The 19,886-nt window shown below is 41.2% G+C and overlaps 1 protein-coding gene across 1 annotated transcript in view; it reads right to left on the bottom strand.

Annotated features, from left to right (window-relative positions):
- The window catches only part of LOC143298072 (diacylglycerol kinase zeta-like), a 275,075-nt gene that overhangs the window by 178,300 nt on the left and 76,889 nt on the right, over positions 1 to 19,886 (bottom strand). The window contains exons 15-16 of the mRNA XM_076610749.1: positions 16,572 to 16,680; positions 12,828 to 13,027 (exon numbers count right to left, since the gene is read on the bottom strand). Coding sequence (XP_076466864.1) covers positions 12,828 to 13,027; positions 16,572 to 16,680 — 309 coding nt within the window. The remainder of the gene's footprint in view (positions 1 to 12,827; positions 13,028 to 16,571; positions 16,681 to 19,886) is intronic.

Genomic DNA, 19,886 nt, shown 5'->3' with positions numbered 1-19,886 from the left:
GGTTCCTCCTCGCTCAAAGCTTTAGGATTACTCCTCGTTCCACCTCCTCTCTGCAGAATTAGTGACAGTTAAATGTCCTAGTGTTTTGTTTAACTGTAAGTGGTGAATTGAAAGAAATAAAGCCGACTTCGTGCCACACTTAATGCCTTGGTCATTGGTTGTGTAAGTGTTGAATATTCCTTCTCTGGTGTTACCGACTGCAATTATTGCAAGACCCACACCAAAGTAACCGCCCGGTTACATTAGAAATGGTTGATCCAGGAGGGCCAGCAACACATGATGTTAAAACATACACTACACTTGGTTTGGCTGATCTTGGACATACACACGAATTTGATGTCCCATGGAACAGAAAATCAGTTGTGTGTTTTTCAGCTTTCTGAAGGAAGGTACAATAGAAAAGAAGCTGCGTGTGGCGGCGTTCAAAAATTTAGTGAACTCACAGGCGTGAGTGCTGCCGATAACGAACCACATCAACTTGTTCTTTCCAATGATGATACATGGATTCTATATGCAGTAAATGATGGCTGGGATTTAGATTTTAAAATAGAACAACCTTACGTTGGTATTAGAATGAATCATGTGCTACGAAAATCACAAAATAGCGGCAAACTGTTAGATTCTTAACATTTACATAAAGAAATGATAATCATTGATACTGAATTTGGTTATGTTGTTGGTACAAAAGGGAAAAAAGGTTGGTACACTACGGTTGAATAAAGAATTTTATTTTGGCCAGCCTGCTCCAGGGTCAACTACCATTTTTAGATATGCTTCTTGGTGGGGCACCTGATGACTTTGGAGAAGTTTCAAAAGGGTTGACAATAAAATGGCCTGCAAATCATGCAAATAAACTCTTGAGAATTTCCATCAGAATACCAAGAAACGCCGCAAGAAACATTGATCAATGCGATCCACTTGTACAATTCTGACTACAAGGCGCCATCAAAAAGGATTGATAGATAAAGTGTCTATAGACAATTTAAAATACTAAGTTACACCACCGCAACTCTTACAGAAACGTATCTGAACAAAATATAAGCATGTATCTATATCCACCATTGGATGATAAGGGCGGTTTTCGCTTACTTTTAACAGTTATCACCGCCCCCACATTAACAGAAATAGGGGTGGGGGCTGGCCTGTGTGGTATATTAGGTATAGTTACTACATTTGTTCATAAAAGATTAATATCTAAAGCAAAGAAACATCATGAGATTCGTGTGCTTGTTGAGTCCAAACTATACACCATAAGTGATCTTATTTCTAAAGCATTGGTAGATGAAAAAAAAAAACAGATCAGGAGTTCAATCTCATTCTGTCTGAAGTTGACAAATATAACACGATGAAGGCGGACACAAGGTTACAGGTGAACAAACAAGCAGGCATTAGCAAGGCAGAAAAAAAAGAAATGATAAACATAATTACTTTACAAAAACGCTTTAATTTACAGTGGGCAGGAAAACTTTATTAAGTAAATGAAGAGCAAAACTGGTGCTTAATACCGAAATGGCATGTTGGAAAACTTGCAAAATATAACAGGGTTTTCCATATCAGCTGTAAAATAAGAGACGTCAAGGGTTAAGATAGAATTGATAATGTGTTCTAGCGGGGTATAGTAACTACCTTTTTAGAAAATAAGCCTTTAGCAGCAGACAATATAATAAACAGCAGCAACTTCCAGAATCAGATGCTATTCAACAAGTCTTTGGTCACATACAAAAACAAAACGTTCTTTTTTTCAAACATGGCAAGCAAATGGGATAGAACTGATTAAAGATGTAATTCATGCAAGTGAAAAAAGAATACTTACTTTAGAAGAAATACAAACACAAATTGGACTGAACAAAAGCAAGCCTAATGCTTGAATATAATCTTCATATCCATTCTCTCCCCAAAACATGGATTCAGTGGATACAGAAAGGAGAGAAAAAATACAGAATACAATGTATGTGAGGTTAGCAGGTATAACACAAAACCTAGAATTATTAAGAATATATTACTTGAGAATGAAGAAATAGTAACTCCAATTGCGGACAAAATTTGGTTAAAATTTGGCATGCATTTAGATAAGTCAGCATGGTCAGGAGCCAATGATGTTACAAAAGAAGTAAGATTAAAAGTTCTTCAATGGAAAATTCTACACAACATTTGTCCAACAAATATTCTTCTATGTAAAATGAAAGTAAAAGAAAATAATAAATGTTCTTATTGTCCAGACACAGTCGATTACATTGAACACTTTTTCTTTGAATGTCCACTTGTAAGCAGCTTTTGGTGTTACATAGAAAAATTGATAAATTTTAAAACAGATCTTCGACTGAAACTTTCAATAACTGATATATTTTTTGGTATTAGCAAATCAGAACGCCTGCTTGGAAATTACAAATACATGAATTACATAATCCTTGTAAACAAAATGTGTATAAGCATTTTCAAAAAAACTGAGTCCTCCCTCTCTATACAATGCATTTTTGAAAGAGAGCTAGGCCTCAGAAGTCAACTGAATCTATGTTAGTAAATGTAAAAAAAGATGTCACACACACACACACACACACACACACACACACTGTACGCAAACACCTTTCACATATTCACTTTTGTATCTCTTATTTGTATCATTATTGCTAAATATATTTATTTCACGGACTGGCCAAATGAGTATTATGTAAAATGTCGACAATGCGCATTGTATAATGTCAAGTATGTTATTCACTTTTATGTGTTACACGACGAGTTGTCCTGAGGACGATGTGATGAGCATCCTTGATCAATGCGTGTGGCAGAAGAACAATCACTGTGCGTCGTTTCGGGGGAGGGCGGAACATGCCTCCAGTCCGGGCGTCAATTTTCCTTTTTGTTTCTTCTTCTTCTTCCCCCCCCCCCCCCGCCCCCCCTCCCCTCCCTATAATTAATGTTAATCTAATTGTATGTCTTTCGACGTATATGTATTTTACTAAGATGATTTCGATGATTATCCCACATATAGAATCCACACACACATCAGAGCAACCTGAATCTCAGACATCTCAAAACACATGTATAATGTTAAAATATTCGCTGAAATTGTCCATGAAAACCGAATATTCAGACAAAGAACTTAGTGTATTCAGAAGAATGCTACTTTGAATACATTTAGAAACAATGTATCAATCGAAAACTGACATGCTATATAGAAAAGGAGAAAAAAAACGAAAAAAAAAAAAAAAAAACGAAAAGAAAAGAAAAAAAAAAACACACGAAAGAAAACAGAAGGGAAAAAAAAAGGGTTTGGGGGTTTTCTGGCCAATGAAGAAAGCGCGTGAAAGCACTAACAAAAACAAAACAAAACAAAACAACAACAAAAAACACGTTCTGGTGCTCCATGACCTGTATGCAACTGAGGCCACAAAAAAAACAAAAAAAACTGATCCAGAGAGGGAGAGACCAAGCAATGTCAGTACGTAAAAAAAAAAAAAAAAAAAAAAAAAAAATGAATAACAACATTAACTTTCAACTGTTCGTTGAAATTGGAGCACAACTAACTTGTGTACAGAGCAGACAAGAATATGTTTGCAGAACACACAACATGCCTGAAGCAGCAGGAAGTGTGTGTGCCATTCACAACAGCCAGTGGATGAAGGACACTTTTCCTCTTTGAGGGAAAATCGGTGTAGCGGGAATTTTTGAACATAGGAAATTCCCTGTCCATTTTGAGTGCTCACATACAATCACGTGCTTATTGCCAGTGGTGGTGAAATGTCCGTGTGACTTCTTGTTTTGCTGCATTCATTTGTGTGATGGATAGTGAAGGAGGCAGATGCATTGTGTTGTCTGATGAACGTCTTGCTATTGAAGATAGTACATCTGCCAGGACAAAAAAGGGGGTGGGGGTGGAGGGGATAGTGGATGGCACCACTACCTCTATAAAATTCTCCAAGTGTCGAATGACGGGTACACTTCTGGCGATTTGGGCCGCCAAAAAAGCTCAGCCACTCTGATATATAAAAAATTTAAAAAATTTAAAAAATCAAAAAAAATCAGAGTAACTCGCCTATGCCTGGTCCCAAGTCCAGGAGGGCTCTGAATTGATACGGCTGACTGTGAGACATAAAACTGTGCCAAACGTTTGGTCTAGTGCGTAAGCTCTGAATCAGCTGATAGAGGACAGACCTTGTGTATGTGTTGGAGAGAGATAGTGTATGCATGTTTTCTTTTCAATGTAACTATGTGCGCGTGTGTGTGACATGTGTGTTACCATGTGTTTGTCTCTTGGGTCCATGGCCATGTCCCGACTTTCAGTAGCCGCGCCCCCGTGCCTCCGAGGAAGGTTTTTGAGCCAGAGGCTAGGACAAGGACAGTCTGATATAAAACCTACGACCTGAGGACCTCACTGTCACCGTCCCAGCTTGCTAGGCTATGGCAGATGAACCACGGGTGTAAAGGGTGGGGCCAGTACTGCGCACACAGCACTCCACCTAAAAATTCCATTGCGCAGGCTTGAAGGACACGTCCACGTCCGCGCCACCAACTATTCCAAGCCCTGTAGCGATGGGAAAGGGGCGAAAACGGCAGGTGGAAGATGTCACTGGAAGCCGCAGTTCCAATCCTGCATGCAGGCGGTTCAGGATATTGGTCGCCTGATTGTTGACCCGGAGGTGACAGCATCACTCGGCAGCACCCTGAACGACCAAGCAGCCTTTTCTAGGGACAGCACTGCTTGCTCCACACGGAGAGGGGCCTAGAAAAGGTGGTCCAAACAAATGCTCATCTCCATACCCCCCAGTTGGCTAACCGCGGTCAACGGGCATCTCCAAACGCGGTCGAACAACAATAGAGAAGAAAAGGCCGGCACCTGCCTCACAATTAGGTGCAAAAGGACTAAAGGTAGCATGCTGGAACATCCGAACCATGCGTGACTCTGCAGACAGCAACCACCCAGAAAGGCGTTCCGCTCTAGTCGCACACGAACTTCAGAGACTGAACATTGACATTGCTGCCGTCAGCGAAGTCCGCTTTGCAGGGGAAGGCAGCCTCCAGGAACACGGCGCTGGGTACACCCTCTACTGGTCAGGCAAGCCAGAGACCGAGAGACGCCTTTATGGCGTAGGCTTTATGGTCAGGAGCACCATTGCCTCCAAGCTTGAAAACCTGCCAACAGGACACTCAGACCGAATTATGTCCATGCGCCTCCCACTACGGAACAAACAGCATGCTACTCTGTTCAGCGTGTACGCTCCAACCCTCCAAGCGGACCCCACAGAAAAGGTCAAGTTTTACACTGATCTGCGCAACCTCGTTCAGAACACCCCTGCTGACGACAAGGTCATCATCCTTGGCGACTTCAATGCCAGAGTTGGCCAAGATTCAGAAGCCTGGAAAGGAGTCCTTGGCAAGCATGGCGTTGGTAATTGCAACGACAATGGGCGCCTTCTTCTCGAGTTCTGTGCAGAGCAGCAGTTTACCATCACCAACACCATTTTCCAGCAGAAGGACAGCCTGAAGACAACGTGGATGCATCCTCGGTCCAAACATTGGCACCTCATTGATTACATCCTGATGCGCCAGAGAGACGTACGAGACGTCCTACACACCCGAGTGATGCCCAGCGCGGAGTGTCATACTGACCACCGCCTCGTCCGCAGCAAGCTCAGGCTCCACTTCAAGCCCAAACCCAAGAAAGGAGGAGCTCCTAGGAAGAAATTCCAGGTCGGCAACTTTCAGTCAGCTGAAGTGAAAGCTGAATTCCAGGCGAAGCTTCAGGACAAACTTGAAGACCCCAGTTGCCCCACAGACCCCTCTCCAGAAGCACTATGGGCACAGCTGAAATCAGCCATCCTGCAGTCCTCTGAAGAAGTCCTAGGGTTCTCGTCGAAAAAGAACAAGGACTGGTTTGACGAAAACAACCAGGAGATCCAAGAATTGCTGGCGAAGAAGAGATCAGCCCACCAGGCTCACCTTGCACAACCGTCTTGTCCGGTGAAGAAAGCAACCTTCCGGCTCATATGCAGCAACCTCCAGCGCAAGCTTCGTGAGATTCAAAATGGGTGGTGGACCAACCTGGCAGAGAGGGCTCAGCTTTGTGCAGACACTGGTGACTACCGGGGCTTATACGAAGCCTTGAAGGTGGTGTACAGTCCCTCATACCAGGTCCAGAGTCCTTTGCGCAGCGCAGACGGCCAGGCGCTCTTCACAGACAAGATGTCGATCCTGAACAGGTGGTCGGAACACTTCCAGGCCCTCTTCAGCGCCAACCGCACGGTTCAAGACTCGGCAATTCTCCCCATCCCACAACAGCCAGTGAAATTACAACTGGACGAGCTACCAACCCTAGAAGAGACTGTCAAGGCCATTGAACAGCTGAAATGTGGCAAGGCAGCAGGGGTTGACGGAATTCCGCCGGAGGCGTGGAAGAATGGAGGCCCAGCACTACACTCCAAACTCCACAACCTCTTTGTCTGCTGCTGGGAGCAAGGCAAACTACCACAGGACCTCCGTGACGCAGTCATCATCACCCTGTATAAAAACAAGGGAGAAAAGTCGGACTGCTCCAACTACAGGGGGATAACTCTGCTCTCCATCACAGGCAAGATCCTCGCCAGAGTCCTCCTAAATCGGCTGGTGCCTACTATCGCCGAAGAACATCTCCCAGAGAGTCAGTGTGGCTTTAGAGCCAACAGAGGCACCACTGACATGGTCTTCGTTCTCAGACAGCTACAAGAAAAATGTCGGGAACAGAACAAAGGACTGTATGCGACATTCGTCGATCTCACGAAAGCTTTCGACACCGTGAGCAGAAAAGGTCTGTGGGAGATCATGAAACGTCTAGGATGCCCCCCAAAATTCCTCAGCATGGTCATCCAACTACATGAGGAACAGCGTGGACAGGTCAGACACAGCAACGACCTTTCGGAGCCCTTCCCAATTGGAAATGGAGTGAAACAAGGTTGTGTCCTCGCGCCAACCCTCTTCACGATCTTCTTCAGCATGATGCTCCAACAGGCCACTGAAGATCTTGGCGACGACGACGGTATCTTCATCAGATACCGCACTGATGGCAGCCTATTCAACCTGAGGCGGCTACAGGCCCACACCAAGACACTGGAGCAACTCATCAGAGAGCTTCTGTTTGCCGACGATGCTGCCCTCGTCGCCCATACAGAAGCGGCCCTGCGGCGTATAACGTCCTGCTTCGCAGAGGCTGCGCAGCTCTTCGGCCTAGAAGTCAGTCTGAAAAAGACGGAAGTTCTCCACCAGCCTGCCCCACGGGAAGAATTCCACGCTCCTCACATCAACATCGGTGAGACAGAGCTGAAGTCGGTCCACCAGTTCAGCTACCTAGGCTGCACCATCTCGTCTGACGCCAAGATCGACAAGGAGATCGACAACAGACTTGCAACGGCAAACAGCGCATTCGGCAGGCTGTACAAGAGAGTGTGGAACAACAAACACCTGAGGAAAGACACAAAGATCAGCGTGTACAGAGCGGTTGTACTGCCCACCCTGTTGTATGGCTCCGAAACCTGGGTCACCTACCGGCACCATATACGACTGCTTGATCGCTTTCACCAGCGCTGCCTTCGCACCATCCTCAGCATCCACTGGAGTGACTACATCACAAATGTCGAGGTCCTGGAGCAGGCAAAGACTATCAGCATCGAGGCAGTGCTGATAAAGACCCAGCTACGTTGGGCAGGGCACGTGTCCAGGATGGAGGACCACCGCCTGCCCAAGATCGCGCTGTATGGCGAACTGTCCACTGGCCACCGTGACAGAGGAGCACCCAAGAAGAGATACAAAGACTCCTTGAAGAAAGCTCTCGGTACCTGTCACATTGACCATCGCCAGTGGTCCGCAGTAGCCGCTGATCGAGAGACCTGGCGACGCACCATCCACCAAGCTGTCTCCTCCTTCGAAAACAACCGCAGGGCCAGCCTTGAGGACAAACGCAGAAGGAGGAAGAACCAAGACGCTGCAGCTGCGAACCCAGACCAGACTTTCCCTTGCAACCGCTGCGGCCGACTCTGCTTTTCCCGCATTGGCCTTGTCAGCCATAAGCGTGCCTGCATCAGACGTGGACAACGCCCTTCCTAGATCTTCGTCAGCGAAGCCAGGCCATGATGATGTCTCTTGGTGTGTTTGTGTATGAGTGTGTCTTTTTTGTGTCTTTTCCGATCCAACCCATGCTTGTGTCTATGTATATATCCTTGCCTGCCTCTTTATGTGTAGTCGTGAAATCGAGGTAGTGAGAAAAATTTGGGGGGGTTAACAAGCAATACCACTTAGTAGTGATCTTATTATGATTCAAAATAATGGCCTCAAAGAACATTCTAGCAAGAACGATGATAAATATTTTGATATTCAACTTGCTATCAAACCGAAACCTTAGTAAAAACACACCCCCTATATTTTTTTTTTAAATCCTGGTGGGTTTGGGTTGTAAAGAACCCTGAGTAGGCTTACTTATTAATTTAAAAAAAAAAAAAAAAAAAAATCGGAGTATTTACACAAAAAATGGCTCCTCAATAGATCTACCTGACATTCACAGTTTTGGTTGCTTGTAATATTTTGCACAGTGGCTAGATATTTTATTAGCAAAATGTCCTGATTTACCCATCAGAAAATGCGCTCTTATAAGCCAAACCCCTCAATTTGCCTGTCAAAAAATGTGCTTTTGTAAAAAGAAAAGAAAAAAAAAGGGGGGGGGGGGGGGGGGGGGGGGGGGGGGCGTAGACAGCATCTCGGGTACTCTTAAAAATCCAGGTGATCCAGTACCCCCCTTCTCCATTACTTCTCTCTCTCTCTCTCTCTCTCTCTCTCTCTCTCTCTCTCTCTCTCAGAGATGTAAAACAGAAAAGGATAAGCCAGAGAAAAGACAAGAGTATGCTGCAGCAAGGAAAGAATACGTTAAACTAAGAAAGACAAAAGAAAGAGAATTTGAAAATAACAGATTAAAAAAACTAAAAGAATCAGTCAGTGACTCTAAGACATTTTGGTCAGTAATAAGATCCGTAAATAGAAAAGCTTTTGTGTATAACGACATCTCCATTGTACAATGGCATGATCACTTCTTTAGGGTTTTTAATGATTTCGACAATAATGTAATACAAGAAGAAGAAAATTTATTGGAAGCAGAAGATAATCTTGAGCCATTATTTAACGATCCTATATCTAAAGAAGAAGTTGTTGCTAGTATCAAACATCTAAAATTAGGAAAAAGTGCAGGCCCTGACAAAATTGTTGGAGAAATGCTGAGGTGTGCAAATTATGTTGTGATTGATTTCCTTGTTATGTTATTTAATCAGCTGTTTGAAAAGGGTACGTTTCCTTTGGAGAGGGCAAAATCCATTATTATTCCTATACACAAAAAAGGAGATGTTAACAACCCCGATAATTACCGTGGTGTATCACTCACAAGTATTTTAAGTAAAGTTTATACTCATATCTTAAATAAGAGGCTGACTAAATGGGCTGAAAATGAAGAAAAAATAATCGAAGAACAAGCTGGTTTTAGAGCAAACTATAGTACCATAGACCACATATTTACATTATATGCATTAGTACAGAAATATCTGCTATGTAATACGAAACTTTATGTTGCTTTTGTGGACTTCAAGAAGGCCTTCGATTCTGTTAATCGAAATGCATTGTGGAATGTATTGCGTAAAAGTGGTGTGAAAGGTAAACTGTATATGGCACTTAAAGGTGTTTATAATTCTGTACTTGTGTGTGTGCGTGTGAAGGGTGTTTATTCTGATTACTTTGAATGTCCAAATGGAGTGAAACAGGGATGTCTCCTGAGCCCGCAGATGTTTTCCTTTTTTATAAACGAACTGGCTGTTGAATTATCCAATAGAGGCAGACATGGTATTCAGTTAATTCCTGGTGCTATTGAGGTTTTCTTATTACTGTTTGCTGATGATGTCATTCTTTTATCTGGAACAGTAATAGGTTTGCAAAATCAACTAAACGCCTTAGAAAAAGAAGCAGATCGCTTAAGTTTGACAGTGAATTTGGATAAAACTAATGTTATGGTCTTTAGGATGGGTGGACACCTGTCACTACATGAAAGATGGTTTTATAAGAATACAGAAGTTAGAGTGGTGAATTCATACAAATACTTAGGAATGATATTCTCAACTAAATTAAGTCTGAATTACGCATGGGAAGAATCTTGTAATAAGGGGGAAAAGGGTGTAATCGAAATTTTGAAGACGTTACGAAAGCTTAACTCTTTTGATTGCTGTTTATTTTGGAAATTATTTGATTCACAGATTGAGCCTTTACTTACATATGGAGCAGAAATTTGGGGACTAAGTGTAAATAAGCAGATTGAGAAAGTGCATACATATGCAATTAAACGTCTCTTAAATGTACCAATACATTCATCTAATACAGTGTTATACGGAGAAACAGGAAGGTACCCTTTGTATATAAAAATTTTTGTAAAGTGTATTAAATACTGGTTGAAACTGTTGAAATTTCCACAAACACGCTTATGCAGACAGGCCTATGATATGATGTATATTCAAATGGATTTAGGGAAAGAGAATTGGGCTTACAGAGTAAAGAAAGTTTTATCAGAACATGGTTTTGGAATTGTGTGGTTATCACAGGGAGTAGGAAACGAGCAGCAATTTATATCGGAATTTAAAGACAGACTTATTTGTTCTTTTCAACAAAACTGGCACTCCGATATGGAAACAAAAGAAAAATATAGTTGGTTTTTCTCATTTAAAAACGTATTTCAACCTGAAAAATTTCTAAGTATCATTACAGATAAATGGCACAGAATAAGTTATGCAAGATTTCGATTAAGGACACTTGGTTTCAACGCAAATAAGAAATGGTTTGAACCTGGGACTTCCGCAGAATTACCATGCCCATCATGTGGCTCACAAATTGAAGATGAGAAACACTTTTTGTTTGAGTGTAAAGCTTATGATGATTTGAGAAAGAAATGTAAATTTTTTTAAGGATGTATAACCGAAATGCGCAACACTGTGTCTGTTTTATCATCTGAGGATGAAATTATCATTAGATCGATTGCAAAATTTATTGCAGAAGCGCAAAAAATAAGACAAGGACTTGTTACACACGGGCAAAATAATATATAATAAGGTAGTTAACCATAGCTGACTGAATGCTGATATGTTCCGGAATGAAAGTAAGGAGTACATGAAATTATGTATGTGAGAGGATGGTCGAATTTTCTTTTCTTCTTTTTTTTCTTTTTTTTTTCCCTTGGTATTTTCTTTGAAGTGACACTATGTACATATATAATTATGGTGTCAGTGTTACCAATCTTTTTTGACTGCAATGTTTAAAATTTACATCATAAAGATTATTGTAATCTGTTGATGTGAAAATGTTACCCCCTTGTCAAAAGACCTTTGCAGGCAATGACAATAAAACATTTCAAGTTTCAAGTTTCTCTGTGTGTGTGTGTGTGTGTGTGTGTGTGTTTGTGACAGAACGAATCATTTTGCCATTGTTAAAAAGGGGGATGTTAATGATGTTAATGATTATAGAGGTATATCTCTTAGTGATGGAAGTAGGAAACTTTACAGCTCTATTTTAAATAACAGATTACAAGAGTCGGTTAAGAAAAATGACATTACTGGCAAACATCAAGCAGGCTTTAAAATGGGATACTTAACCATAGATCATATTTTTATTAGCACTAATACAGAAACAATTTTCTTACAACCGTAAACTTTATGTAGTTTTTATTGATTTCGAGAAAGCTTTTGATTCCACAGACAGAAATATATTATGGCCCATTTTAATTAAACATGGTATCAGATGGAAATTGCATAGATGTATGAAAAAAGCCTGTACAATGTGGTGCAAACTTGTCAGATTATATTAATTGTTCTGCTGGAGTAAAACAAGGTGATGTATGTAGCCCGACATTAATCTCCATCTTCAAAATGAGCAAGCATAAGACGTAATAAATAATGGGTGACATGGTTTACTCTGATGCCAGATGCTTTTGAGTTATTCATTCTTTTGTTGGCTGATGAGGTAATTTTGTTTTCATAGACAGTTGTGGGTTTACAGCAGGTATGGTGTATGTATGGGGCATCTATGGTTAAATCAGGGTGTTGGTTGTTTGAAATGTTTTATATCACTTTTCGTCAGTGTCTAGTTGATTGCAGGTGGCAAACTTGGAATCGACATACCGGTACGAGTAAAAGGTTTAGTCTTTATGAAACATTTTGCAGTGATCATTATATGAAACCTTAACTGTCGTTAAATACTGATAGACATCTCACGTGTATTACAACAAGATTCAGACTCGGTGTATCTGATTTGGCTTTTCATCTTTTTAGATACAGAAGATATAAGGAATCTGGTTTATTGTGTCCATTATGCAAGATATCAAAAGAAGATGAAGTACGTTTTGTCCTTTGTTGTGAAGCACTTAGTAATGTTAGAGAAAGACTCAATCGACCTAAATACTACAAACAAACCTGTACGTTTGAGTTTATTTTGTCAAGTACTGATGTCGCTGTTGTTCGTAATTTAATTCAGTACCTGTAAAAAGCTTTCAAGTTAAGAGAAATAGCTACTTCCTAAACTGTTTTATTACTTGTAATTAATGCTCAGATTTTGTTCTTAGTTTGATGATTATATGTTTCGCACTTGTGTATATTATGAATTGTTCGCACATCCCTCCATTAGGGGCCATGGCCTGTAATGAATAAATCATCCATATTCTCTCTCTCTCTTCCCTCCATCGCCTATTAATCATGAGTACTATCATTGTCGCCAATACTGCATATGTCATACTGACAACAACTCGTGCCATTATGTACTGTCATGCGTCCGGAGCTGATACTCACTCGTTGGCTATTGGCATGGATCCTCGCCGCTTCAGCTTGGTGATCATGTTTGCCTGGTTGCGGAAGGTGATGTGGATCTTGGAAGGACGCAGTCGGCATGGTTCTCCGTCCACTTGCATCGGCATGGATTTGTAGGTAGTGATGCGCACTGCTCGGCACTGCATCAGTCTGTCACCGTGACCCCCTACGTGTAGTGTTGCCTGCAGGAAAATAACACATAAAAAAATACGATGCGATGTGTCGGGATATAGAGTTGACTTAGTAGTAGGCCCAAGGAGCGAGCACTACAAAAGTTGAAAATCAATTCACCACTGCTCTGGAATCATGACTGATGGTCTTTCGGATTCGTAAGTCAGTTTACAATGCACACTTTTCACAGGTAAAAGAACTGAGGACAGTGAGGATGATCCGGGATAAATGATATCTTAAAGATGATAATATAATAAAAAAAACACACACGAAGACGGGAATTGATATTAAAATACTTGAAACAATCAATGTAATTCAGTGACACTTGAATTTCTTTCTATGGTCATACAGTTGGCAGAAATGAAAACATTGCGTAAACCAAAGCAGTTATCACGACGACACAGTAAAGATGTGTAGAGAAAGCTTGGGTCACTCATTACGATGTCATGATAAAGATAGTGTGCAGAAAGCTTGGGTCACTAATTACGATGTCACAATAGTGCGCGTAAAGCTTGTCACTCATTATGCATTATATCTGCAGAAAGCTTGGGTAACTCATTACTATGTCAAAATAAAGATGGTGTGCAGGAAGCTGGAGTCACTCTTTACGATGTCACAATAAAAGCAGTGTGCAAAAGACTTTGGAACTCATTACACTGTCACAATAAAGATAGTGTGCAGCAGTCTCGGGCATTCATTGCAATGTCACAATAAAGACAGTGTGCAGAAACTTCGGGCAGTCATTACGAAGTCACAATAAAGACAGAGTGCAGAAAGCTTGGGTCATTCATTACAATGTCACAATAAAGATAGTGCAGAAAGCCGGTCACATTACAATGTCACAATATAGATAGCATGCAGAAAGCTTTGACTAGTCATTACAATGTCAGAATAAAGACAGTGTACAGAAAGCTTGGATCAGCCATGATGATGTGACAATAAAGATAGTGTGCAGAAAGCTTGGATCAGTAATAACGATGTCATAATAAAGACAGTGTGCAGAAAGTTTGGATCAGTGATGATGTCACAATAAAGATAGTGTACAGAAAGCTTGTATCAGTCATAACCGTGTCACAATAAAGATAGTGTGCAGAAAGCTTGGATCAGTAATGATGATGTCACAATAAACAAAGTGTGCAGAAAGTTTGGATCGATTATGATGATGCCACAATACAGATAATGTGCAGAACGTTTGGATCAGTCATAATAATGTGACAATAAAGATAGTGTGCTGAAAGGCTGGATCAGTAATGATGATGTCCCAATACAGATAGTGTGCAGAAAGCGTGGATCAGTCGTGATGATGTCGCAATAAAGATAGAGCGCAGAAAGTATGGATCAGCCATAACGGTGTCACAATAAAGACAGAGCGCAGATCCAGACTGAGCAAGCGCATGAGGGAGGCTGACGTCACATACCTCCACTGACAACTGACAATCCCCTTCATGCCGACAGCGGATCTTGACACAAACTTATAACAGGCATGGAAGTTGACACTATGAGAGCAGGATACGAAAGGCCATAGACCCTGGGACATTTTCTTCTGTATTTTTTTTTTTAATGAGGAGATTGACTGTGGTGACGATGCTACTATGAAGACCCATTTGGACTTAGAACTTTGTGACAGGAATGGTTCGCGCATCCTTTCATGATACATCCAAGGATCAACCAGGCTCAGAGACACATACACCTGTATTGTTGGTCAGGAAATTTGAGCAATGGTCCTCAAAACACATCTGTGAAATGGATGACTGAGATGTGTGCTCTAGCCTTTCATTTCACTGCACATTGCACACACAACTACAGGTAAAAACGGCCGTGGATTTAAAGATACTACAATGGTATATCTCGGATAGGGTCACACTGGCGTCCTCTCACTCATCATTCTGCGACATTAACCACTTCGCCAAGGTGGAAAGTCCATGACAGTTGGCTGCACTCGCAATTTGTCGGCAACCACAAAAAACAAACAAACAAAAAACAACCAACACCTGACAGTGTGGTTGGTGTCAGTAAAGCCTACCTCGCCATTTGAGAAAGCTCTGCGGATAGGTGAAATCCAAAGTCTCAAATTAAACGCTCATATTTTCGATTTGATGTCTACTTAAAACTTATTAAAATTACAATTAAATGCACACAAGCTTTCTAGGAAAGTTTGTTTTTAGGTGTTGTTTAAACTGTTTCTTGGCTAGCTGGCACTGAATTCCAAATGGTTGGAAAACAGAAACCGAAAGTCCGCTGGCAATTGAATTTCATGTTGTCGTTGCATTGTTTTTGGGGAGGGTGTGGTGGGGCATGGGGGTGGGGGTGGGTTGGGAGGATTTGCGAAGCTCTCATTTGACAACTAAAGAGTTTGAGACTATGTGCAGAGTGAGGACATGAGATAAGCAGAAAGAGTACCATGACGAAAGGCAAGAAATGCAAAATTGTATTAGAACAGAAACTGACTAAGCATCTGGTGGTGTACCTCCAAGAAAAGGTGACATCATATCGCTTTCGTTTCAAACAAATCTGGCTGCACAGTTCTATATCAGAAGGCGCAAAATCTGTTCTCCTGTTCGGAGTTGCAACAATTTAGATGGTAGCTGATCAAAACAGTGAACAGTCTAACACAGCTACGTTCATAGAGGTACGATCTGATCGATTCAATCTTCTCAATTCAAGGAAACAGACACGGAAAATATTGTTGATCTGATGATGCCTGGAGAGCGACTGGTCTATCTTTACTCCCATGTTCTGACAACGTATAGTTAATGGCGGCTATTCAGTGGTTACACGATCAATTACTACGCACTACTCATAAAACAAAACAACTATTACTATGACTGATCCACGCTTTCTGCACACTATCTGTATTGTGACATCATCATTACTATGCACTCCAAAATTCATTATAAAAACAACAACAAAATATAAACTCATACTCATAATTATGCGAAAGGGTCGACAAGGCTTTGAAAATTCTTCAAATATATCTGATCTGGCAGTGTCACATAATCATAACTGGAGATCTCCACACAAAAGCACATAATCCAGATCTGTTTGTTTGAATCGGTGTTAAAAATAATTATACTGGGCTGATATAAATAAACTGCCTTTGCACAAAGAGTAACATTTTGAAGATACCAATGTGTTTGGGTATCTGATGGCAGCTGGCTGTGTCTGATGTGTCCGGAATGAACACGCCCTAATACCCAAGGGGCAAGGGGGTGATGATACATCAGGGATGCATTTCCAATGTGCTGCGCTGGTACGCATTTTATTACTTATTGATTAAAGCATTTCAGGAGTACATTTATTTATGAATGGATAAGTATGTTGAGAATCTCACCAGGTCAAGATCCCCAAAGGATAAATGTTAAAGATCTTACCAGCACATGATCGTACCGACAGCATTTAGGGCCAAATCTGTCACGTATCTCCTCTTAGAAAAGTATTGAAGTGTGTCCAACATAGCTTCGGAGCTGTTTAGTCAACATAATAGCAAATTATCCCCCGAAGAGAGTGCTAATCTTTCATAAAACTTTCACGGAGTCCCCACTTGAAAATACTCACCAATGAAGAGTATGTGAATCCGATGACTTCCAAGTACCCGTCATCCAGAAGCTGTGGTTCAAATCCTACAGCATTGGGATTGCCCCAAGGAAGCGTTCCTCCCGCGTACCTATTACCAATACCAGTGCAGGCACCAATGAAACTCACTGTGTCTGTTTTCTATATTTGTCTTGCTCTCTCTCGTCTGTCTCTCTACATCTCTCTTCCTTTCTGTCTTTCTTTCTGTCTCTCTTTCGTACGGAGCATCAAAATTTCAAGCACTAAAAAAGAAAGCATGTTTGCTCTCTCTCTCTCTCTCTCTCTCTCTCTCTCTCTCTCTCACACACACACACACACACACACACACAAACAAACATACTTTTCGGTATCAATCAGTCTAAAAATGTTTTCAGCAGTGTTTTTACTGAAATATTGTATAAAGATTTTTTTTTACAGTTTCTGCATCGTTCTTATATGGCTTTGGTGATAATAACAATTTCTTTTTTTGTACTGTGAAGAAAGCCAGTATACGACAATAGAATTCCACGGCCATCTTGGATTTTGCGCATGCGCATCGAACTTTAACTCGAAATCGCAAGCAATGTCAAAGGCGATCGACAAATAAAAGGCAAAAGCAGCATACATGTGCTGTCCCCCATTTCTTCAGATGATAGCCTCCACTGCTACTACCAAACTTTGTAAAATATATGCACAATAAAAAAAAAAAGAGAACAAAATATGATGCAAAAAGTTGAAAAAGAAGCCTTCTGTTTCGCACGTTCTGCCTCTCTCGACCGCCTCTGTTGCTCGGAATTTCTGAGAGCCAATCAACTTCGAGAGCAGATATCATGTGATGCGCCTCTGTAAATCATCTAAACACTAAACTCTCCAGCGGTTTATTAAACGCAGTCAGTATCAGTGAATAGCTAGCGGTCACTTTTTGTCAGAAAGAAGACAATGTACTGTAGTTTGCCTTACATAAATAGATTTTAGGTAGTTATGGCCCGTCCAATACTAGAGCAAATAAAGGTGCATCTTGAAAAAAACAAACAAACAAAAAACAAAAACAAAAAAAACCCACCTTATATCAGTCCATTTGTACAAACAGACATTAGGATAGTAATGATTAATCTTAACTCAGGTAATTCAAGAACCCGTATATTGTTTACGTTACTGAATGGACGGCATTAACGTATTGCAGCTCAACTCTTATTCCATTGAAGGAAATAACAGTGACTCCATCTTGACGATGAGGATAAACAAGGAAAGCAGAAACTAGGAGGTCATCAGTAGTGACCCGGATACGGGAGTATGGCAAGCTGATCACTCCCTTACTTTGACAATTCTCTGTACACGCGATGAGTTGACCGTCAACATTCGATGGTGAAGATGGGTAAAATGATTTATCAAACTGTTACCTCTCATGAACATCACCAAAAACACCATAGAAATAACGCTACTACCACACTTTGGAGGAGAAGAAGTTTTCGATATCTATGAATATTTTTTTTCTGAAGGTGAACTACAGACTTCAAATGCATACGAAACGGTACCAAAGTCACTAAACTAATATTTCTATCCAAAAAGAACGTCGACCACAAAACTTTAAGATTCCGACAGTGTTGACAACAAGAAAACGAAACAATCGACCGTTGCTACACTCGTCTATGCCTGGTAGCTGTTAGATATGAAATCGAAGATCATGAAATCGAAACGCAAATTACGCAGTGACGCATTTCATCATGCCTCAAGAGATGTGCTCTTTGTGAAGCAAACACTAGTCTCTGACAATTTCTCGAAACTGCCTGTAAATTATCAGATATCCAAAGCAAAGACCATGGAAGAAGAAGAAAAAGCCTGTAAATGCTGTTCATCGCAGAGAAGTTCAACACAGAAAAACGCTCAACTCCAGGAGCTCCACTCCAAAAAGCAACATCTACCAGAAGAAATCTCAACAACGACGACCATGTGGATGGTGTGGTGGTTAATGACATTCACGTAAGTAGTGTCCGGCAAAGGACAAAACCTTTCGTGTTTGTGCGAAGACTGGACATTTTGCAAAAGTGTGCCGCATCATCAACCCAAGCCTGCTTTTTCTGCGAAAGTGAATTAGTTTCAGCAGAACAGTGACGCTTCGTGCTATTCGGAAGAAGAGTATGTGTTTGGTGTTGACAAGAACAGAACCGCTTCAAACTCTTCTGATGAAGAGTATGTGTCTGATGCTGTAGAAATTTCAGCACAGCACCTAGAGTCAGAGATACTGACACGAAAACACGCTGAGCAGAAGAGGACATAAGTAGAAGAAAATACATTCAAAGAACTAAAGTCACGTCTAACACAGAGTACCACCACGATATTCTACAACCCTGATTTGAAAACAGAAGTCGTCGCTGATGCTAGAAACTAAGTGGAATTCTGGCACAGTGAAACAGAGTCGACATGTCTCACATTGTTGCACATGCAAGTCGTGCTCTCACAGATGTGGAGTCAGGCTACATTCATACTGAACGGGAAGCTCTTGCAGCGGTTTGGGCATGCAAACATTTTCACTTCTACTTGTTTGGACATCCATTCAAAGTTATATCAGACCATAAGCCACTAGAAGGCATCTACAACTGTCCAACCTCGAACAACTCAGCACGGATCAAGGGATGGAATCTTTGTCTCAAGCATATGACTTTGTTCTGCAGTACAAGCCTGGAGCAAACAGTTCCGCTAATTTTCTTAGTTGGGCCCCAGTGTAAACTGCTGTAAACCAGACAAGACATGAATCAAAGGTCACTGAGAAATACTTCAAGTTCCTAGCAGATCACATAGTTCCAAATTCCATGACTTTGGAAGAGACCAACACGGGGACAAAAGATGATTTAACACTTCAAGCAGTGAAAACAGCTATTAAGACCAACAACTGGTATCCATCCACAAAATGCAGTGTTGATCTGTCTTCATTTTCCATGTCCTCAAAACAAAAAAGATGAGCTGTCCATCAGTGAAGACCACGACATTCTTCTTCGTGAAAATTGCATTGTTATCCCCAGTGCTCTTCGGGAGTGCATAGTAGATAAATAATAATAATAATAATGGTATTTATATAGCGCTGAAGTACCAGGTTTGATAATAATAATGATAATAATTAGTATTTACATAGCGCTGAATCTTGTGCAAAGACAAATCAAAGCGCTTTCGCACCCGTCATTCACACGCAAGCAATAACTCTAAAACTGTAGAAACTGAAGACAAGGAAGAGGCAGGGAAGGGAGGCTATTTTGGGAGGAGGTGGGTTTTAAGGCCAGACATGAAAAAGCTGAGTGTGGAGACTCGACGACGCGAAAAAGG

The sequence above is a fragment of the Babylonia areolata genome, chromosome 23 (assembly GCF_041734735.1).
Source record: "Babylonia areolata isolate BAREFJ2019XMU chromosome 23, ASM4173473v1, whole genome shotgun sequence".
NCBI lineage: Eukaryota > Metazoa > Mollusca > Gastropoda > Neogastropoda > Buccinidae > Babylonia > Babylonia areolata.
This window is presented reverse-complemented; position numbering and strand designations above follow the sequence as displayed.